Source organism: Amphiprion ocellaris, chromosome 14, assembly GCF_022539595.1.
Source record: "Amphiprion ocellaris isolate individual 3 ecotype Okinawa chromosome 14, ASM2253959v1, whole genome shotgun sequence".
Lineage (NCBI taxonomy): Eukaryota > Metazoa > Chordata > Actinopteri > Pomacentridae > Amphiprion > Amphiprion ocellaris.
The window spans coordinates 16,614,703-16,637,950 of NC_072779.1; the positions used below are offsets into that span (position 1 = coordinate 16,614,703).

Genomic DNA, 23,248 nt, shown 5'->3' on the forward strand with positions numbered 1-23,248 from the left:
TGTTTAAACATAGTTTCATATGTATTCTTTTATAGTTTTGATGTCTTCAGTATTAATCTACAATGTACAAAATAATTCAATAAAAACCACTGAATGAGAATGTGTGCCCAAATGTTTGACCAGTAGGTTATATCAACCTGTTTTCTATTATATACAGGTGCAGAAACAGTAGCAACAGTTTCACACAAAAAAGAAAAAGAAAAAATGCTTTGATCTAAGTTTTATTTATTGGTGAAAGGAAGACTTTAAGCAGCAAGATCCGATGAATAAACTGGGCAAGGCACTGTCTGTCATTTTCCAATATTAGTCAGTCCTTTCTGACTCAAGACAAATTACTGAGTAGCATCTTTTTAATCAGTTTGAAAGATCAAATTAGGCTGCAATTACATGATGCTTTGGGTAGAACACACTGTGCAACAATAAAAAAAAGCTACTGTCCAAGGCATGGAAAGGTTTCCATAACAGCAACATTCTTATATTTAATGGCAGGTATACGCAACAATGGGCAAATACTGTATATGAAAATGCATCTTGGTACAAACTTTCCTTCAGTAAAAGACATTAAAAAACAAAATCTGAAATATTTATCACTAAAATACTTATTTTTTTGCAAAATAGTGTAAAGAAATCTTTCAAACACTAATTTCTAAAAACCTATGAACAAGCAAAACCCTCCGCATGTCTCAATGTCAAAATGAAAAGTGGAACAATGGCACAAGGAAGTACTTTAAGGTCATTTGAGGGCAAATTCATTTTTGGGGGGCGTGGTTTAAAACTCATGGTATAACCACCTGCCTTCATCAGTATGTTCCATCATAAATGGAATGTCCTGCAGCGTCTGGTGTTTCACTGGTCCTCTGACAGGCTCTGGGTGTTGCTTGTTCCATCAGCTGACTGTAACAGTAGCGAGCTGGTCAGTTAGTTAAAATACTGTCTGCAAAAATGCTGTTCCTTCTGAACACAAAGTATTTCTACATTTCTATAATACAAAAATACCCTCAGAGGTGTGGTTTTTTGTGTACACCTTACATTTTTTATCACATCTGAAAAATCCCAATTACAAAATACACAAATGTAATTACATACAGTATATCAAAAATGCACGCGCTGGAAAAAGTGTCCATCTAGGACAGTATGTTTTGACTCATTTTATAAAGGTAAACTGATTTTTCCAGTGCATGTCTAATGAAATCATTTTATTTTATGCGTTTTACCATTTTGTAGGGAAAAACAGTTTCAACTTTCACCTTTACAGATGACTTCATTGGCATTTGTTCAGCAACAGAAGCCAAATTGGCAAATTACAGTGTAAGTCCTCGTGTATTGGTTATATCAATGGAAAGGAAAAAGCATTTTGATAATCAAACAACATCCTCACTGACAAGCAGAATTTAACAATAAAAGCAGAGGGATAAAACAATTAAAGGTACAGTAAATCAACTACAAATGTTCTCATCAAGCATGTAAATTGAACAGTTCGCTGAATTCGAACGGCACTAAGTTTTGAAAAAGTGACAACTGAATGTTTTTGCACATCTAAATTGGATTTGAACCTCACTTCTTCAGTGTATGAAACAGTGCTTTACAGCCACCAGATGCTTCCTAACACAAATGCAACCTTCACGCATGAACATGGAAAAAGGCAAGCTGTGGGTAATGCATAACAATTACAGATTGTTTTGTTTGTCACATCAACTTCATTTTGTCCACAGTTCAGGATTTTTCTATGCAGATTTTTGAGGACATTCAACTTTTATACCAAAGTCTTGTATTTGCACACTGGCTTAAAGACAAATGCAAAAACAGACAGAAACTTCTAACTGAAAACAACCTTTAATATCACATTGTGAGTGGGCTGCAAATACTGTAATGATTTCAAACAGTTGGCAAATTCTCATTACAGTCAACTGAAAAGTAAATAAACTCTAGATTTGCAAAAAAAAAGTAATACTGCTCTATTAACGCTCCACACAGACACTTCAGTGTCTTACTAAAAGTATGTGGATTACAGTGCTACTGCTTTTATTTTTAAAACTACCAGAATGCATGACGCGAGGAAAAGCACAAATCCGGTTTGCTGTGAAGAACTGTTGCATGTGTACAACAGAAATATGTCTACGGGACATTTTCAAATAGTGCCAAATTTGGATTGGTTTCTCAGCCTTGTATTTTGAAAGCATGACATAAAATGTCAAAGAAATACATGAAGAAATTAAAAATGTTTGCTCAATGTGTCATGAAACCAGGCGTGAGCCTTTTACTAATATGCTACATAAACCCCTTGTGAGGATTGTACTCATAAAATACAGTATGTCCCTTTTCAACCAGTGACTTGCCTAAAATCGAAGTTAAGGAATGATAACAAATGGAATTTTCCAGATCCGTATTTGTACATTGTGCTGTGCTTTCGCGGCCACGTCATGTTGTGGATCTGATTTATTTGGGTACAGAGAAAAAACAGCTTTGAGTGAGGCAGGACTGCAGTCCAGGCAGATTGGCCCAGCTCTGTGGGCTTTTGCGATAGTGAATGCGGACATCACATGCATTCAAACTCATCGATGCGCTGTTTGGTGTTTCCTGACCGGATCTGTCTGAGGGTCTTGTACTTGTCTCGTCCTGCTTTCATGTTCTCTGCATGGATGATGTCGTTCACCGTTTTCTTGCTCTCGTCTCGAGCGTTGGCCAACTCTGAGCTTAAAGCCTGGAAATAGATCATCACAGCGTTAATACAATGCAACAATTACCACAAGAGACTTATTTGTACCTTTAAATGTGCATAATGTTACAAAGTAGGGCTGCACCATATTGGAGATATGATTAGGATGATTTTGTGAGGGAGTGCTACTGCATATATTATTAAAAATAATATAAAAAATGAAAGACTACGTTACTATTAAGACCTTTTTCAGCACAAATTGTTTGGAACTTTCTACAAGGGTGTCACACTGGCAAAAGCCTACAAAATAGTGTTAAACTTTAGATGGCATTCACTCATTATACAGTTATGTGGTGCTGATTTAAATACACTGCAGAACAAAACAAAACACCTGTTTTTTGTCAACAACATCCTTTCTGTAGCCAAAATATTTCCAAATAACTGACTAGGGCTGCATGACTATAACCAATTGACAATCATATTTTTGAAATCAATATTAAGATATTACTTCTCGAAGTCTTCTGCTTCTCATTACTTTCATTTCTTATTTTGTCATGAAAACCTGCTTTACAAAGATTCAATCTCATATCACATTACTTTCACCTGAACAAGTGTAAAACTCACATACTGACAACTGTCCTTGGACAACTTTTGTGGTCTGTTGATTAAAAGTCACTAAAAAAGGCGCATGTCTACAGTTGACCTTCTGATTCAAAGCTCTTATGGCTGGACTTACGAGTAGATGTTTCTGCAGGCGTTCGTTCTTCTCAGCCTCGGTCATTCGCTCCTCTTCACTGCGGTCCTTGTACGTGGCGGCGGCTGTGAACTCGGCACTGGCCTCGGCGCTGCTCTCGTCGTTCTCGTCGTGCTCGTTCTCTGCATTGAGGGGCTCCTGGACGTGGGCGGACATCACTTTGTTTTTAAGCTCTTCTTTGGTCTTCTCCAGGTCGTCTTGCACCGTGGTGGCCTGAAGGAACACAATGATAGGTGATGCTGTGTTATACTGAGGGAGTTCGCTGCAGTTTGGACCTCATTATTGTAAAAATGATGGAGCTGAAATGTTCAAGAACTCATTCTTATTAAATGTCCAATACTCTGCTGGGTTTTTAATCTCTTTTTTTCCACTTCATTATTTTTTTTTTTAACTTATTTATGGAATATGTAAAAAGAGCACTGAATGCACCAACTGACATTAGAAGGACATAAGACAAAAAAGAAGCTGTTTTCCTGTTTAATTTTCTTTTCTCCTTCTTTATATCTTGAATGCTATTATTAAATGAAAGAAAAAAGAAAATACAGTATATTTCCGAGTATTTCTTCTGTGGAATAAGAGCCAGTTATGCGTCAGACTGGAATGCCAGCTTGAATATTTGCCAAAAATGCAGCATATGGAAACCACAAATTTGCACGGCAGTCATTTATGAGCCAGAACATCATAATGGCTTTGAAGAATTAAACAGGATTTCCTTCAGACACAGCAGTCGTCAGCAACACAAACAACATGAGTCACACTGCACAGGGAAAAAAAAATGAAAGGGCTGGAATGGGCCTTTTTGTTTTTTACCAAAAAAGACATGAGGCGAGCTGAGAGCTTTGAACCCTCCCCCTGGCATGCCTGCCCTGACTCTGAGAGGAGGGAGAGAATATCTGATCTTTGATTATGTTGGTGTGTTCACATGAAGCTTGTTTGAAAGTCAGTTTAGCACATCACATGACACAGGTGCCATTAATTCCAATTTATGTTTAGAGGTGCAACTAAGTATAATTTTCTTAAATTAATTAAAGCCAATCAGAGTGTTCCAGAAAATGCTAGAAAACAGTTAAAAATGGCTGCTTCAGTTTACTAAAACCCAGGTTTAAAACAGTCTGAAGCTCCAAATTGTCAGTTTGGTATCACATAAGGATTTTTTATTTTTTAAATTTTTTTTTTGGGGGGGGGACGACTAACTACATAACTAATTAAAATAAATAAACAAATCAAATCTGTCAGATGACTTCACAGGCACAAAAAAATGACTGCAGCAACACAGATATTAGCATTCATCTTGAGAGATGTGCTAAACACAAGACATTTATCTGAGGATTGTAAGAGTAACCTGGCTGTCCGTCTTTCTCCTCACCACACGATGGCTGTAAAGCACAAGTTTCAGTTTTGGAAGGAGGAGGAAGAGTAAGAAGTGGAGCTGCCTAACTGTGTATGAAACTTCCTGTTCAAACACTTCTCTGGGAGATTTTTCAGTGTAATTTTAGGGTGATTCAGTAACAACTGATCTGCTTTTAGGATGACTTGCTCATGTCATGAGTTCTAAAGCTGAGCATTTAACAGTACATTGTAGAAGAGACTGTTGAGTTACACTAAAAACAGAACTCAGACCAACCTTCTGTTGCCACTGCATGGCTTCTTCTTCCTTCTTCTTCTTGGCATCCTCCAGCAGGGAAATCTTTGAAGTCAGATCAGCCAATTCTGTGGCCTAAAAGAACAACATTTTGTTTTTGGTGACTCTTTCTATTGACATTTGAAGTTTCAGAACACACAATTTTCCTCCACTGACTGTCTATTTCTTTTAGTTTCTGTATGTATGATTAGACAAACAGTGTTTTTAAGGCTCACCAGGTGTTCTTGGTTCTTCATTTGGCTCTCTGACTGCTGCAGCAGTGCTAATTTGGCATCCTCAGCACTCCTCAGGTCAGACTCCAGGCGTTCAGCCTCCTCCTGAGCTCGCTTCCTCTCCTGCTCCAACTCCAGAGCTCTCTGTGTTTGCTCCTCCAGCTCTGTGAGAGAAACACTAGCAATTAGCGCATGTAAGAAAAAACACTGTCAGAGTTCATTACAACACCACAACAAGGATTTCTTGAATTCTGACAGGTTTCCCACCTTGCTGAGCCCTTCTCGTCTGCTCCTCAATCTGCTTTAATCTCTCCATTAATTCCTCTTTCTCCTTTTCAATCTTTTCCTTTTCCTTTTCTGCAACTTCTCTTTTCCTCTTTTCATTCTCCAGCAGAGCTCTAATGGAAACAGATTCAGGAAAGAGATGAAGGTGCATTGGACTGTATAGTGAAAACAAGTATCTTTTGAATGTATACTATTTTATACAAAACTCACAAAAACAATAACCCATAGTGTAGGGTTCCAGCAGCGTGTGACTCTTACCTCTCCATTTTTTTGTGATTCTTCTCCTCCCTAGCCTGAGCCTTCATCTGCTGCACTTCGATGGTGTCAGGCTTGCGGCGGCGCATATACAGCTCATGGTTGCCCATGCACAGAGCCAGAATGCGCTTGTTGATGCGAAGTCTCGGGGCGTAGAAGACAAAGTCCTACAACAGCAACATTATTATTTTATTCATACACAAGTACAGTTAATATGGACAGATTCTTTAATGTATTTGTTAGTAGAAGTTGACATACTGGTGCTTTCTTGTCAATTGGCTTAATGACAAACTTCTTGTCATTGAAGGAAATGTTCCTGATTTCACTCCAAGGAAATCCAATTTTCGGCGTCATTCTGATATATGACGTGCACAAACAAAAACCCTTGGTCAGCATGGTCAGTATTTCATAGGACAGCGATTAGCAACAGTAATCCCATTTTTTAAAACAACTACACTGTTGTGGGATCACTTACTTGTCATTCTGTTCATAAATGTTGAGACCCAAAGCATCGACTCCCAACCACAGCTCTGTTCCCTTCTTATTCTTGATGTTGAAGTAGTTGACTCCGTACATCTCGAGGTCTTGAGCGATTTTCAGATACTCCATCATGGATTCCTCTCTGTGCAGAGACAAGCAGTGTCTTTAAAGGTGCTGTATCTGACATTTAGAAGCACTGGTTGTTGTTAGAGCATCACACCAAAATAAACAGGCACACTGACCACACCTCCCATCTCGCTGCATTTTCATTTACAACCAGAAACTTTGTGTACTGGAGAGCCAGCAAAACATAACCCAGCCACAATCCTTATCCCTGACTAGTGTTGCATAATACACAGAATGGCTCCAACAGGTGTTTGTCAACTCAAGTAATGCTGCCTGTACTCATGTCTGCTCTGCTCAGCCTGTGTCTGTTTCACCATGAATTCGTAATATTAAACAGATGGTCAACTAAATACTGGAGAAACTTTCACTTAAAATGAAATGAAATAAGTGCACTTAAAATAGATGAATAACATAAATAAAACATTTTGTTTTCAAATACTTTAGTTCTTTGACTAAACGCTGGACTGTACTTGACAAGGAAGGGCTGACCGTTTCAAAGGGAGGAGCTCACATGCTCACATAAACTACAACACACACATAGGGATTATGACATCACCCCATTACATTTTTGCATAGCAAAAAGTTGTTTGCTGCTACATTAGTGCTAATTTTATGTCTCACATGTCCAATTTTTAATGCTTCAAAGAGTCTAATTCAGGAGCATATAGCCTGAAAGGCTAGAGTTTGAAGCACAGGGTAGTCTATGCACTGCTTAAACTTGATCACCACCACCACACAGAACTAATCAGACAACACCAAGCTCAAGGTGGCATGTCTCAGGGCTGTGTGAAATGTACAGCAACAAAGCTAAAAAGCCACAAGAAGAACAAGACAATTAACAGGAGAGCTTAACATTTTCATGGTAGTACAGATAGATATGAACCCAGTGATTAGTGAAACCACCAAAGACACAAATTTGGTGCAATAATCTAGCAAATATACACTTATGGCATTTAAATATACACAAATCTTTCAGGTAAGGTTTTGGGCTTAGAGCATAAAAGATTCTCTAGAAACAACACTTATTAAAAGGGCCAATCATTTCATATGTTTGTGTGAACAAGTGTGCCAGTGGTCACCTTATCATGCCCTTGTGCTCCTCATGCCACACTTGAATCCTCTCCTCCCACTGATCCTTGTTGAGTTTGTGTTGATCCAGAACTCTGAAAATATGAAACATCCGAGTGTCAGAGGTCATTCAGAGGAACACATCTCATAGCACACTGATTCGAAGATCAGATCTAAGATTAAATGCGAGATTAAAACAGTGGTAAAAGCTGCCTTACCTCTGAGGGAGCAGGTGTTCACTACTCAGATAGCCTGGTGTGTGGACTTCCTTGTTGTAGTCAGCATACTTGGCCTGAACAGCATAGGAGGCCAGGAGGACTGCCGTCTCTGGAGGGCAGTAGATGTCGTCATTTAAGATTCCCTCTTTCACCTGCAGGAAGAACAGCCGTTGTGTGGCATCCTGGATTAACTCCTCTGAAACATCCTCAGGGAAGAACTTGGCACGGAACTTAAACAGCAGCGGGCTTTCCTTCCTCACATCCTGGGCTGTCACCTAAAATAAAACGTGACACAGGTGAAGGGTTAGAGGTTACACTTCTGTAAACAGACTTGAGTTCAACTGAGTAGAAGGGCCAAAGAGTGTTGTAAAAGGCAAAATACTCAAGATTTCACCTTCTTATTGAGCTTCAGCCATGTAGAGAAACCCTTTGTATCCTGGTATTGGAGTCCAAAGTACCAAACCTCTCGAAGTCCAATGGTCTTCACAACCTTAAAACAGAAAACCAGATCTATAATGGAGGTGTTTCATGTTCATGTTAATTGAATCAAAAGTGAAGCTCGGGTCCACTCGGTGCATGGTGACCTAATCAGTTCATCTAGAGAAAACAGACTTTTTTTTAAACTGCAGAGTCTATAATATTTCAGTTGACCACATTTTTTTCCGCTAACATCTGATAATAGATTAGCTTTTTTCCATCCGCTCATTTTAGCTTCTTAAATGTGCGTTTTTTCTGTGCAACATATTGCAGTAAATCGAACAGCTTTACACTGTGAAGACATTACAGTAAGCTTGGGGAATTTGTAAATGACATTTTGACATTTTTTTTAAAAAAAACTAATAGGCCAAATGATAACTGACAGATTAAGAAAATAATTGGCAAATTATTGTAAATGATTGCAAATAATCCTTAAAGCGCTGCTTTATTTCACTCACTCATTGCAGTATTCCATCCTATCAGTTAAGTTACAAGTACTGACATAGTATTTGTCAGACAGTGAAATAATACAAAATAATCTTAGATACTGCTACTGGTAGCGTTAGATATTATTAGCTATAACTTCAGGGTAAAAAATACAGAAAACACAGAATCTTCAACAATATCAGTATTATTTGATTCAAAAGTTTGTTTCTGTGACTGGAAAGCATAATACACTGGTTAGAAGAAGTCATTTTTCATACCTGGTCAAAGAGCTGCTTTCCTGTTGTATTGGGCTGAATGGCGAACTCCAGTTCAGCATCCATTGTGGTTACTCTTACACTAATCTGAGGAACAGAGCAAATTAAAAAAATAAAACTTTTTAAATCTCAATGAACACACCGTTTGAAATTAACATTGCATTTCTTGACAAAATGAGAACTTAAAGGACAACAATCCTTTGTATTAATAAAAGGGCTCATTATAAGAACAGATTCACATGCATCAAAACTCTCAGATGAATGTAAGAAGTCTGTTCTACTGTTCATTTCTTACCATATGTCCTTTTAAAACATTCTAAGTCATTTTACAGTATACACATCTCTTGCACAAAAAAGCCAATGAAAGCTTCAATACTGAAATGGAAAAATATGAAAACATTGGATGGCTAAACTGAAAAGAAAGCAATGTTGTTTACATATAAACTTGAAAGTATGTTATAATTATGGAAAATTCTACATGCATCCGAAATCCAATTACTACCTAAGCCAAAAAATAAAGTATTGGACAGGTTTGCAAGAAACACATTAGACCATCTCTGTCAGAAAACAAGGTGGCACCACAATACTAACAGGTCTGCTGTGAACAGTTAGCCAACCAAACCATCATTTATATCATTTATATTATATTTTGACATCGTTAGAGTCGATAAAATACCAGGTTTCATGCTTTTCATGTCCCACACTGCGCATGACAAATGTGCCAATCTGGCTGCGTCTCAGTAAAGAACTTATCTACAGGAAGTAACCACATCCTCTGGTGGCTGGGCCTTGTGAGGCACAACTGCTAAACACTGAGCTCTCATGAGAGTTGTCTACATCCTGCCATGAATCAAGAAACCTGTCAGCTGCGAAACTATCTGCTGTAGCAGAATTTAACTAGTGCACTGTGAAAAGGCTTTAAATGAGGCTGATTTCCTATTCAGGTAGCACCTTATGTGGCTATTTAGCTGGTTAGGCCATTCAAATGACTTGCAGTGTTTGTGTGCTGCAAAATCAGATGTCACAAGTTGAATGCATGTATTTAACCTTTAAGTCCCATTCAAAAAGAAAAGAAAAAAAACATTCTGTACTTTGTAAACTGTCCAAGCAGGAATGTCTCATTTTCTCTGTCCTCTTACAGATGACTAAAAGAGCAGCATGCATGTCTATTGGGAAATAACTGTGCAGGCAGAGGCCCACGCCTGCCCTGAACAACAATGGTACGCATTATTTCCCAGTTGTGGGGCTGATTAGAGTTGCGTTCTTTCCCATCCATGTCAGCAGGACCCCATTTACTGCTCAGGACACTTGCCCCTGTACCACATCCTGTCATCCCCAGCAGTTAACAGAGCTGTCTAGAGTCATCTCGACGCAGCAGTTTTTAAACTGACAGTTATGAACTCAGATGAACATTTGTTTTTCAAAAAAATTTGCACAGATGAGAGTTTGGTTCATGACCACCCTGCTGGTGTGTAAGCGGTTTCACTTCCTGAGTCAGACTGGTTAATCTTGCATGAAAAAGGAACTACGCTTACAAATTTTCTGCCTGGTTAGGGTGTGTCTCCCATGGCCCGAATTCAAAAACACTTAGCACGCTATTATTAGTACATGCTCAGAAACACCCTTCTCAGGCCCACATGTCAAGTTTCCATGACTTTTTCTGAACAGCTTCTTGTCACACCAAAACCGTTGTCCAAAAATAAATCCCTTACCTCGGACAAGCTTTACATTTAGGAGAACAAGACCGATTTTGTGACACCACTGTATTTAAAAAAACGTGGCTTATTCAATGACCTGTCATATGAAACTTTCTTCAAGAAACACTTCCATTTGCTTTATCCTTACTCGTAACGCTGTGTGCTACTTATACTACTGGCCTGATGGAAATCATAAAGGCATTTTGTTCTCTTAGTATGACTGGTCTTTTACTCAGTGAACGAATTCCAAGCCATCTTGAACTGAGGTTCTCATCTACAGTATATTATTGTATATAATTTTTTTAACCATATCTGTTTTGTGTGGAGCAGGGGTTCTGGAAGTTATTACCAAAATCACAAACAACATTTTGCTTCCATGCCTATAACTTTAAAGCAACATGCATTTAAGTTCAAGACAGTCAAGATACCCCTCTTTGCCTACGATCAATGCATCAGTGTGCCTCCTGAACTCTGACGTGTGACTACATCATAAACATCACGTCTCTTGTGCCAAAAAAACAGCCAGATACGGTCCAGACAGTCCATCTATATTTATTTCTGACTCAGAGACATTATTAAATTTGCACTTGCTGTAGAAACTGTGTACTGAGGAATAAATGCGTAAACCTGGAAGCAACACACAACACAACAGTTAATGTCGGCATGACAACGATGTTAATAATGCGGAAGAAAGTCACATAAAAACCACATTCATACGGCAACAGGATTGGAGTGAACAATCACCAGCTACACCGTGTTTTCAACATCACTAACAATTTATCAAACAATGAAAAACTGGCTGGGATTGACTTGACATTTGGTGCCTTCAGTATGAGTCTACTTAACATCCACATGCTATGTGCTCACAATGACAACGCTAATGTGCTGATGTTAAGCAGGAGCAATATTTACCATAAGTGGCATCTTAGTTTAGCATTAACATGCTATGATTTTCTAATCATCAGCCTCAGTCAGCATCGAATGTCAATAATTAAGAGTTTATGGGGATGATGAAGGTATCAATTAAATTTCACAACCAAATTTCACAGTGAGCCATCCAATCCACGAATTATTCTAATAATTTCTTTGCAAACAACCAATGACTGCTCTCGTGTATACTGTAATGCTGAAAACTCAACTGGCACACAAGAGAGTGCATAAACAGGAAATATAAGAGAGCTGAATGACTAACAAAATACAGAAAGTTGCATTAGCCCAATTGAAAGAGAAGTTTAAAGCATCAACTATCACTTGTAGCAAGTGTACAAACATGTTTTTTTTTTAATTGTATCTCCATCAAAAAGCAAATGCGCTGATGAGCATTAAACTGAAAGGTGAAACATGGGAAACAAACCAGGTCACCATGCCAGGAGCAGGAAGCAAAACTACTGAAACCACATTTGTCACTTAAATTATAGCGTAGTTTCAGGGGTTGAGAAGCTTAGAAATGTTGTATACCTATCATTTTGCTTATTGGGACAGATGCCTATTTGGTTTATAAGGTTTTGGTCAGTTTGACAATGTTTAAAAAAAAAGTGTAATTTAAAGATGTCTCGCAGTCTAGAACAGATAGAGATGCAAAGAACTTTTTTCTACAATGAGTACTTTGAACAAGCATCCTCTGTATATTTAAAACATATGCACCAAACATGTGACAGAAACCACTTGACATGGATTTAAACTCACTGGGAGCATCTGACATCCCAGCATACAGACCTGCCGCCCTTACATTCCCACACCAGAGATATCTCAGCGTGCTGTTCAAGACCACAACCCTTCACAACCCCAACCAAGACAACAAAGAAGATAACGCTAAGTGGTTTTAGGAGCATGAAGGAACCAAGCAGTTGACTAAGAATGCGTGTGACTGACAGTTCTTTAAGGTGGCACAGCAGCATCAGGGTCCTCATCACAGTGTACGGTACGGCAGGCTTATTTTGCAAACCAAACAGCACATCTCAGAACAAGCTATACTTGTACATACTTCAACTGTGTCTTAAGTGTGGTCCAAGATAACCAAAGTAACTGTACATATGACGGTTCATGAATCTGAGTCATACGTCTGAGCCATGCCACAAGGTCACCAACTAAATTCAACAAGCCCTGAACAATGGATCCTCTTGGCAACCACAGAAACTGTACTTCTGATATCTGCCCCTACCTGATTTATAGCTTATCTCAAAGACAAACTGTGCATGTCCAGGCAGTGGCAACAAAAGTACAATCCTTCACAATTCAGATTCTATCCAGTCGGGAGGAACCTTTAGATTTAAATGTGAAGACAAAATACCACTTTAGGTGATGTCTAAGTGAGTATAAAGTGAGAAAAGGCGATGTGTGTTGTGTTATCGCTTGGAGCCAATAACAGCAGTACAAATCATGTGAAAAGACTTGTGAGCAAGACAAGAAACATGTTTATGTCCTCTGAAGCGGATATATACATAAATTATCCTCTACAGTGTACAGAGTTTGCAGTGGGAAAATCAGTGCTGCAAAAACTAATTCAGGTCCTAGTCTTTTAAGAAATGAATCCTGTTCTTGTGGTACTCTGGGTACCACCTGTCAGCCAGAATATATTTAGATTTAACTGGTAATCCTCAGTGTTTTTGAGACTCAATTTTGGGGCTCAACATGTCTTCATCTCTTCTATACAGGTTAGTCTGCAGTTAGGCATTAATGCGTCCTTGCACTCGCTGAGGAAACTCTTAAGGCTGAGAGTTCAAACTGAGTGACAGGAAGAGCGAGGGCGGAGAAGAGGATGAGGTTTCTTTCGGAGCAGGGTGTACACGTGCATGTACACACACACACACACACACACACGCACACACACACACACACTGGGGAGATGGCGGGTTTTCAAAATGTTTCCCACCAGCACTGTTTCTTAAAATGTCACGACAAGCATAGTGAAAGAGAGTCTTCCCTGTTCATAGTAACAGCAGCCATGGTCATGGAGCTGCTTCGTCATGCTCTGATGCTGCTGACAGACAAATGTCTGTGATGTAACTTATTACCTGTTCACAAACCTGTTCCACATTAAGTAAGCTTCCCTATTTAGTGAGTACAGTCTGATTTATTGTCTGTCAAGTCTGTTTTACAGTTTAAATAAAATACCGTTACAGTTATATATGCAAAAACATAACAAAATGCAATTCAGGATTAACATAGAGATACTAATCCTGGTCTCATTATGATCTTGAGAATGCATTTTCTAATACGTAATACACTGGATAGGAATCACAGAATAACTAACACTAGAACACACAAAATACAATTTTGCGATACACGATACACTGAAAGTATGAAGATTCTTGATTAAGTTTTTTAAGTTAGTATCTTGCAATATCTGTTACAATTTTTCTAGATAACACACACTTCAAGTATTGTAGATTATCTGCTGTACATGGTTGCATCAATAGGTGGAGTGTCTTATTGTTTAATACTGTAGCGACCAGAGATGACAGGCAACATTGTTGGGGTAAAGCTTGTAAAGGGGCACCATGACAAACTCTTTGTGAGGGTAAATGACCTCTGACCAGCGCAAATGTAGTAAATCCAGCATCAACCCTACACTCCAATGGCATATGTAACAAATATATTTGCACTCCATAGTATGTGCCTGTGACTTTGCAACAGATATTAGTGTATCACCAAGAAAAAGTCTGGTGAACTTATGGTATCAATTAATCTGCTATTAATTGCTATTGCAGTACAAAGAAAAGCAATGATTCACATTTACAACAAATTGCTTCGATCATCCCTAATTGCAAGATAATCATGTACGATACATCATGATATCTGTGCAACTGTAGACTAATATAATGAGAAAAAAAATCTTTTTATTCACTAAATAGTGGTATTTTCCTGTAAGTTTCTACCTCTTCACAGCAGGTTATTTACCTTTCATTCACTTAGCAATACCACAAGTGGTCACAAGTAAGCGAGTTAATTTGGTCATGGGGAACCCGTTTAGAGTGACTGCATGTTCTAATAAAAATATTGATATTTTCTGCCAGTGTATTGATAATGCATCGCAAGAAGAAAGTCACAAAATGTATTACCATATCGATATTTCCACTGCTATTTAATACAGATTTTTATATACCTAATTGCATGTTTCCAACATTTCCAGCAGCTGCCAAAATTGCCAGAGTCCCTTTAATATAACTATGTAGACATACAGTACAGAAGTGAGCTGCTCTATCTGTGAGGTGTTATGATTTGTAATCCTTCGACTACAGCAGAGCCAACTCGTCTTTTAGCAGGTCAGTAGAGTAGTTCAAGAATAAACTTGAATAAAGCAGGGCTGCCGTAACAATCAACAACAGATCAAACTGGTTTGGGAGGAAGGCCTCTGGCTCATCAGCAGATTGAGAGCAGGACACATTTACCTCCCAAGCAAAAGACATTTATATAAGCCATCAGCTCTTGTGTTTGCAGCGGGCAGTAATTATGTTGACTAAAGCCTTTGCTGATGCCCTTTGATTATCGTGTAATTATAATGAGCACCTAATATTACAGAATCATTAAACTGCAACATATGCAGCAGTGGATTACATTCAATACAAAAGTTGAGACTATTCAAATTAAAAACGAACAGGTAATTTACTTTGACTACAATAGCTGCTACAGAAATCAGAATAAGCATATAACAATAGAATAGTAAAGGACCAACAACAAACTACTTACTTTCCCAAGTTTGATTTTCTCACAGCCTCCAAACAGAAAACATCAAAACAGCAGAAGTTTTGATTGCAGTTTGTCCACCAGCTCTACCTCAACACTGCTAATCTGCTCTGCTATGTGCTCTACAGACCCATTTAATCCCCTGCTTGCATACCTCCAAGTCTTTCCATTTACCATGTCTCCATAGACACACTTGTTAAAAGTTTGCTCCTCTAACGGGAAAAACTGCATCTGTCAGGATTTCTACATCTTGGGCTAAAGCGGTAAGTTATTCTGGAGTTGTGTGTGATAATAATAGGTCTCCTCTGTATTTGTAAATAGAAAGGGATTAGGAGCTAAAATGAAAACCTGATTCAAAAACAGGCTGGTTGTCTGCTGTACCAAGAGTGAAGTGGTGCTATTGTTCAAACAGCAAGTAGGAAATTAAGAGAACAGATTGTTTCTGTAGTTAAGGGAGGTTGAAAACTACCTCTTTGTGGGCTAAGATTTCAGCAGTTAAACCAAACATTACTTTTGTTTTTAGTGGTTTAGACAGAATGGCCTGTTCAGAAGGTAATTTTGAGTAAACCAGTGGTAGTTCCTTAATGAGGCAGGTCATAAGCTGCAATTACACATAACAGCACCAGGCAAAAACAGTAAATGCTATAATACAAATAATAATTTAGCTGCCAAGGGATGTATAATAACACTTCAAAGGCTGATAAACACAGGCATACAGCAAATCTTGTACTTGTTGCAGTGCTGTAATGCAATCTAAAGTGGAGCATGGCATCTGAGGACCACGCTGGGGGAAGCAGGGAGGAGTACAGCCAGACTGTGATGTGAAAGTCCATATAAGGCTGCAGGCGAGGAAATTACCAGAAAGGAACTGATGTAAGTGCAGAAACCTTGAGTCACAACATGACTTCCTTGGGAAACAGTAGGACTGCCAAGAGACGTCCAGCAAAGGCAGAGTTTCTCAATAATTACTGCTTTTGAGAAACATTAAGGTTTATAAATGTCATTTAAACACTGGATAAATAAACTGTTAGAAAAACTAAGGCAGCAAAACAGTTAATGGAAAAAAAAATCTTTTTTATTTATTTATTTTTAAACCAAGAATCTTGTTCTCCCTGAGCCAGCTTGCTGTGGATGCGACTACAAGTCTGGAGCATAACTTTCACTGGGTGTAGAGAGTTTGTGGGCTTTTTGCTGAATCACTTTCTGTTGCTTCCTTCTTTCATATGCCTTTGTCTACTTCATCATTTGGCGCCACAAACTTGAGAAAAGGAAACAGACTACAGAATGTTGCAGTAATAAGTCTCAGTTTGAACAACTTCATCACTGGGCCCACGTTTGCCAGGTGCAATGATTTCTAACCTATATGAGCTTTACTGCATCTTCACGAATAACACAAAACAACTTCCCCAGCTTATATTCTAGGCTTCTCATTAATGAGCATTAGATCCTATAATGGTCTGTTTAATCTGACAAAATCTTGCTGCTTCCTCTTGAGCACCTATTCGGTCCAATATGAGTTTCCTGTTTTCTATCACCTTATTACATACAGGCTACAGCCCCTACTGCACTTTCCACTGTGATCTGATTGTGACTGCGAAACAGCTCATTTTGAGGTGTTTGAGGTCCCTCGCTGTTTCTGCAGAAGCTGCTGCATCTAGTGTAGGCTACTAGTCTGGTGTTGTTGAGGTTAACAGCATCCCAGCTGCACTCTGCAAACACTTGGCCCAAGTACTAATGCTAAGTGATGGACTAAAAATACATGGCAGGAGCACAGTAAACATTCGCTGTAAAATATCTAAATCATGTTAATGCTTCAGAAAACTACACACAAACCTGCAATTATTCTGATCATTAACATATGACTTTTAAAATGTTGTTCTGTTTTCTTTAGCGAAAAAAACAATATGTGCCCTAATAGACCTTTACTACTTCACAGCTGACTTACACAAAACTGCCCTGTAAAGTTTAGCTCACAATGCTGACAGGACAAGAGGAATTCCTTTTGTGAAGAAGAGGGTAGTGAAGGCGCTTTAATTGCGCATTTTAAATGCCAGGATGCATAACGTTTCTTTTTGTCTGGATGACAGCTGGAAAAAATATCGAGGAAGTACCAGCAGAGACAATACTGCAGGAAGAGAGCAGACAGAAGACTTGGAGCCATTTGAACAGAATTATTGGTTGTAATTTAGAAATGTTCCAGGCAGTCCGCAGTGATAAAAATACATCTTATTATGTTCAATAGCCACAAGCTCTATCACACAGAGAACCAGGGCTGCCTGCTGCCTAAAACAATAAAGTTTGTGTAATCAAATTGGAACAACCCAGATACACATAATCTCAAGTTGCTCCATTACAAACATAAGTGTGATAGTGTTTTAATGACGTACAGTGTCTGCACTGTGACATCTAAATGTCTTTGTGCACAGATCACCTTCATCTCATGGGTCATGGGTCAGTCGTCTGGTAGCAGCATGTTCCTCGTACTGTCAGACTGTACATGTGAGTATGTCAGAACAAAGTCTGGATAACAAGGATGACTGTACACAGATTGCACAGCACCCACACTGCCTTTTATAATCCAAAAAGCATTTTAACTAAATCAAAGCACAGCACCTCCAACAGGGGGGAGAAAGAAGAGATGGGTGTGACCCCACTTTCAATTCAGTTTTCCCACTGATGAAGGCATTAGCAGAGATACTGGGCGAGTCTTTAAACGAGAGACTAGTGATTACGTAGCCCTGCTTCTTTTCTTTGTGCAGAGCTTCAAATCTAATAAGAGAAGACGCTATAGGAAAAAAATGTATTTATGTGGATATTTTTCTGTCTATAGATTTCCCCTATAGCACATATCTTTTAAGGCAACTTTCTTTTTCATATTCTGAGTCAGACATTTCCACTTCAGTAGCACCTGCGTACACCAAATCTATACTCTGATAGTTCATTTATGATTCATAGAGATTTATAGAACATTTTATTGCTAAAAAGTGGCTAAAATTGGATAGATTTATAATAATAATAATAATAATAATAATAATAATAATAATAATAATAATAATAATAATAATAATACCTTTATTTAAATAGCACCTTTTAAAAACAGAATGCAAAGTGCTTTACATACAGGACAAAAAAAGAAAAGAATACTATTCAGGAAGAGCACTGAAAAACAGAAGGCCAGTCACTCCAGACATGGTAAAAGACTTTCAGATAAAATAATAATATACTACATCCAAGAAAAGGGAAAAAACAAGTGGAATAAAATAAAGGGTAAAAGCATAAACATAAGGCTAAAAATTACAATAATAGTATATAAGTAAAATAATAAGTACATAAAGTGTAACAGAGAACGAAATTAACATAAAATAAAGTTTTAAAAAAATCAAGTAGATGATGAAAATAGACAATAAAAATGAAACTACTTGCAAAAACCTTTGACTTGCCATGCTCAGATTTCAGGTCATTTTTCCATATATATTACCTCTTTTAACATTGAGTTTCAGGAGACACAATAGAAATTCATTGTCTTATTGTGTGTAATCATTTGGGGGAGTTTAATGAGGATATTTAGTAGTTAAAATCACCCTATTCAAGTATAGTGTCTCTGGTTAAGGTGTGGGTGCTTCTCCATCTGAAATCACAGCTCAGATTTATTTCTTAGCCTCGTTCTCTAATGTTTGCAGTGTGGCACAAAGGATCTTAGTGCCTCCTTTATGCCACCTCGCTGTTTGCCTCCATTTGCAGCAGATTTTGGGCAGCACAGCTGGCCTCAGTGACAGTTCAAATCCCTCCTTATTGGACTGAAAGAGAGGCCTTGGCAGGACTAGCTTGGTTGCTACTGCAGGCCCCAGTTTCCGCTACAAAAAGCGATGCAAAAAAGTGGAATTTCTGCCTCTTAAGCTAGTTTAAAACCGCGTTTTAGAGTCCAGTCCGGAGCCTGAAGGCCTCAGTGTGAAGATTTAATTGAAGGCGCTCATTTTAGTGAAACAGCCGGCGGGAGCGCGCACGCGTACACGCTTAACGGAAAGTACCACAGTAATCCTCGGTGAGTTTCAAAGGATGTAACGGATTGTTTAAAAAACACCACAAAACGTACCGGAGCTGGACCTACTGTTAACATTAGCAGCAGAGCAAAACGGTCAGTTTAACAGAAGACAAAGGAGGCACGCAGCAAGCTTTTATGTGAGAATGTAGTTTCCAGTCTTACCGTTTTCGGCATCTTTCCTTTCGCTGTCGACAAAAAAAAAAAGTTGTTAAATCAGACGAGCAGCAGAAAACTTTTTCCCATCAGAACAACGGCGCCAACCAAACGCCCTCCCGTGTCAAGGAGACTAACGGTACTTTTTTAGCTGGACTACGACGAGCTATTGTCAACGCGGGCGCTGGTGGGAGTGTTTGCTCTTTTTTGTCTTTGTTTCGCCTTAGAGTAAAATGGACTGTAGCTTGGTTTCCTGCTAACGGTACCGCTGCCTGCTGAAAAACCACACCCAGCCCGATGACAGGACAGCAGCCAGCCAGACTGAGGAGAGGCTTCAGCCAGCAGCAGACTCCGCCCGCCCACCGCATCATCATGGCTGCTGCTCCCCCACCCTCAGCACACACACACACACACACACACACACACACACACACACACACACACACACACACACACACACACACACACACACACACACACACACACACACACACACACACACACACACACACACACACACACACACACACAGGGTGAATACCACTCATCTGCTAGTCCTGCATTCATCTGCTAGTCCTGTATTCATCATCATAAGGCAGTTCTAGCATGAGGAGCTCTGCAGTTAAAACACTCAAACAAGTGGGAGATGAAAACCAACTTCACAGACTTAACTAAAACTACGTGCTTAATCATATTCGAGCATAAACATATGCAGACAGGTGACAAATTGAAGTTGTCAATTTGAGAGGGAAGGATCACACCAAATCAATATAAAGCTGTTCTGAGGGATCACTTTTGGCAAATAATTAAACATTTACATTTTGATGGGAATAGCCTCAGTGCCTTCGTCCATAAGGCACACAGATGTTGGTTTTTCCTTAAATTTGTCTGTATATATATATATCTGAATATAATTCATTCTAAGACCAATACTGGTGTTTATTTACTCGTAAACATTGCAATTGAGCCCTAATAAAATACTGTACCACATGTATGTACCATGAGAATCACAGATGTCACCGTGTTTCTGCTTAAATACCACTAGGATCCATTCTGGTCATCCACATTTAACTTTTCCACTCATCATTTTCAGTACGTCTGACTCTGGTATTTGTGTTCTTTTCGTTTCAGGTATGTATGAAGTCAACAAAAAGATCAGTGTCTGTCATCAGAGGAGATCCTGCAGAGGTGCTTCACCTCCATGTAATGGGAGTACACATTGTCTTGCATGTGAAATTAAGTTAGCTGTGAGGTAACATAATTACAATTTCACTTGTGTAAGGTTGGGTTATATTAGAATGAATAAGGTATGAAGTTTCAGAGCTCCACAAAAGTTGCAGTAGGAGTGTGGCTGCTCACTGTTATTCAGCTTGTATGGGCAACAGTAAGGTAGAAAGAATATTTAAGTTATATCAAAGTTAAAACCTTTTAAAAAGATATTCCAGTATTTTCTTGAACTCCTTGCACATCATATACTTATACACTCAACAAAACCAACACTAAAGAAACAACATAACGTAATGCAGTTGAAAGACTTGCTGTTACTGTGGTCTTGATGGAAAATATTCAAACACTGCTCTGCAAACTTGTAGCTGGGCTATGATGTGATGCGTACAGCAGCAACAGAGAACAGTGTGTTAGTCAGGAGCCACTCGCAGGTTGAATTTATACTTAATATTCCTTGTACATATTCTGAACATTGCATCATAATCCGTCACAAAAGGGAGCCCCAGCACACCTTACAGTAGCAAGTGGTAGTGAGTCTGAGTAGCTGTGAGTTAGAAAGTTTGTGTTTTTTTGCTAATTACTTGCATTTTACTCATTTTCATCATGGTGAATTATTGTGTTTCTGTATGTGCCACAAACTCATGCCTGTCAGGACATCAGTTTTATCTATCTATCTACCTATCTATATATCTATATCTATATCTATATCTATCTATCTATATCTATATCTATATCTATATCTATCTATCTATCTATCTATCTATCTATCTATCTATCTATCTATCTATCTATCTATCTATCTATCTATATATATATATATATATATCTATATATATATATATATATATATATATATATATATATATATATATATATATATATATATATATATATATATATAGATAGATATATATAGATATATATATATATAGTGCAGATGAAGAGACTTCTGCGCTGCATCCGTAATGAAAAATGTGGAGAATTATGATGAAACTTTGTTGCAAAAACTACTCTAAATGTTATTATAGTTCTTATACAGACATATTTTCTTCAAAGTCTAGCTTCTGCTTCATTTCCTCACATATTTATTCTCTGAACAAGCTACAAGTTCCTCTTTAAAGTTAATAGTATCTTCTCAGAAACTCCACTGCCTTTAGGGCAGAAATGCTACTGTAAAGACTTACAAGCATATTATTTAGAAGAACTTTGTGTTTACTGGAATTCATTTTGGTCTATCACTGGATCAGCTGACCTAAAATGTGTCACTAAGTATTGATCACTGTAACAACATCCAGCATGTTTTACGATGAGAAACATCACTTCAAGCCTCTTAACTCCTGTTACTGTACAACAGATGGAGCAGGAGTGATTTGTCAAATGACACACTGAATTCAACAGCTTACTAAACCAAAAATTGCACCAATTCAACCTCAAGAGGTAGGATTTTTGTGTGTGTAAAAATGGTTGGTGCTCTACAGCTAGTATCTATAGTTGGTCTCTACTTTCTAGATGGATAAAGCTTTTCAGCCCAGAGTGAGAATTTCTGTTTAGTGCAGTAAAGAGTTGACTGTTTTGTTATTTGATTATGACAGACTGTCAAATAAGCACAGATTTACCTCCACAGCAGCCCCTAGCTGATTTAGGCTTAACGTGTTTCCAGTCTGCCACAGCATTATAAACCACTGAGTGAAGTGAATGACACTGAACACAACAGTTCAATGTTCTGCTGGGAAACCTTGGGTCCTGGCATCTACGTTGATGTGCCTTTAGAATGTGGCATGCAGAGAAACTACATAGTATCAGGCAGGTGGTATTAATGCTGTGGCTGATTGGAGTATCATCCAAGCTGCTTATGTAGTTATTATTTGTTATATTAGTTATTTTTGTTTGTAGCTCATATTTAAATGACATTTCCCAATCAAAATATAGGCACAAGCGAGAGTGTAATGGCATTTGTGTGTATGTAGAATGTGCAGGTAGAAATGATGACAAGTTTTATCCTTTAAAAGTAAAAGGAAACCAGCAGTGACTACAGTCCCTGGAGCCTGGCTGGTGCTTTAATACTCCCAGAGGAAGCGCAGCACGGAGACGTCACTGTGTTTTGTATGTTGACTCATCCCTGCACTCCCAGGGCAGGATGACCTCCCACATTCTCAGTTCTCACTGAATGAGCTGCATCCTTGGGTTGAATCAAAGGCAAGGCGATGTGTATTTCTGTAAAATCAAGGCTCATGCTGATCGGACCTGCGAAATTGGGTCACAATGTCCAATTCTCTTTTGATCTAAGGGGTGTAAAAACAGCTGTTGAACTCATTATTTCATTTTGGAAAGAAAGTACTGTTTTAATAAACTAATCCAATAGAAATATATGAGTTTAAGTTTGGAATGATTTCTCAATTAAAATTTAATTGCCCACATATTCGTATTTCTGTAAAGGGGACACTGAAAGGAGCATGTCATCCATCCATCCATCCATTATCTATACACCGCTTAATCCTCACTGGGGTCGCGGGGGGGGGGGGGGGGGGGGGGGGGGGGGGGGCTGGAGCCTAGAGCCTATCCCAGCTGA

General features: G+C 38.6%; 1 protein-coding gene and 1 long non-coding RNA gene across 3 annotated transcripts; one reads left to right on the top strand and one right to left on the bottom strand.

The window, feature by feature from the left end:
• Positions 1-205: 205 nt before the first annotated feature.
• Positions 206-19,763, bottom strand: msna (moesin a). 2 transcript variants are annotated; one of them, XM_023293902.3, is made up of 13 exons: positions 19,462-19,763; positions 8,878-8,961; positions 8,091-8,186; positions 7,697-7,971; positions 7,490-7,573; positions 6,280-6,426; positions 6,063-6,159; positions 5,808-5,971; positions 5,532-5,662; positions 5,268-5,428; positions 5,035-5,127; positions 3,393-3,623; positions 206-2,701 (listed from the first exon to the last, which is right to left on the bottom strand). In XM_023293902.3, exons 1-13 carry the CDS (start codon positions 19,471-19,473, stop codon positions 2,537-2,539), a joined length of 1,740 nt encoding a protein of 579 aa, XP_023149670.1. In that variant the 5' UTR covers positions 19,474-19,763; the 3' UTR covers positions 206-2,536. The 2 variants fall into 2 exon arrangements, with proteins under 2 accessions (XP_023149670.1, XP_023149675.1); XM_023293907.3 differs by lacking the exons at positions 7,697-7,971; positions 8,091-8,186; positions 19,462-19,763 and having other exon boundaries at positions 8,878-8,936.
• Positions 15,431-21,445, top strand: LOC118469158 (uncharacterized). The gene is made up of 4 exons (XR_004845984.2): positions 15,431-15,520; positions 15,997-16,130; positions 17,684-17,756; positions 20,584-21,445. It is a non-coding gene; the product is annotated as an uncharacterized LOC118469158 (long non-coding RNA).
• The last annotated feature ends 1,803 nt before the right edge of the window (positions 21,446-23,248 follow it).

What these genes read in the sequence shown, in the direction of transcription:
- msna (XM_023293902.3), bottom strand. An exon ending in GAACACCTGCTCCCTCAGAG is followed by an intron (nt 7,574 to 7,696) that starts GTAAGGCAGCTT and finishes TCATATTTTCAG; the next exon opens with AGTTCTGGATCAACACAAAC. An exon ending in CCATGCAGTGGCAACAGAAG is followed by an intron (nt 3,624 to 5,034) that starts GTTGGTCTGAGT and finishes GTGTTCCTTCAG; the next exon opens with GCCACCACGGTGCAAGACGA.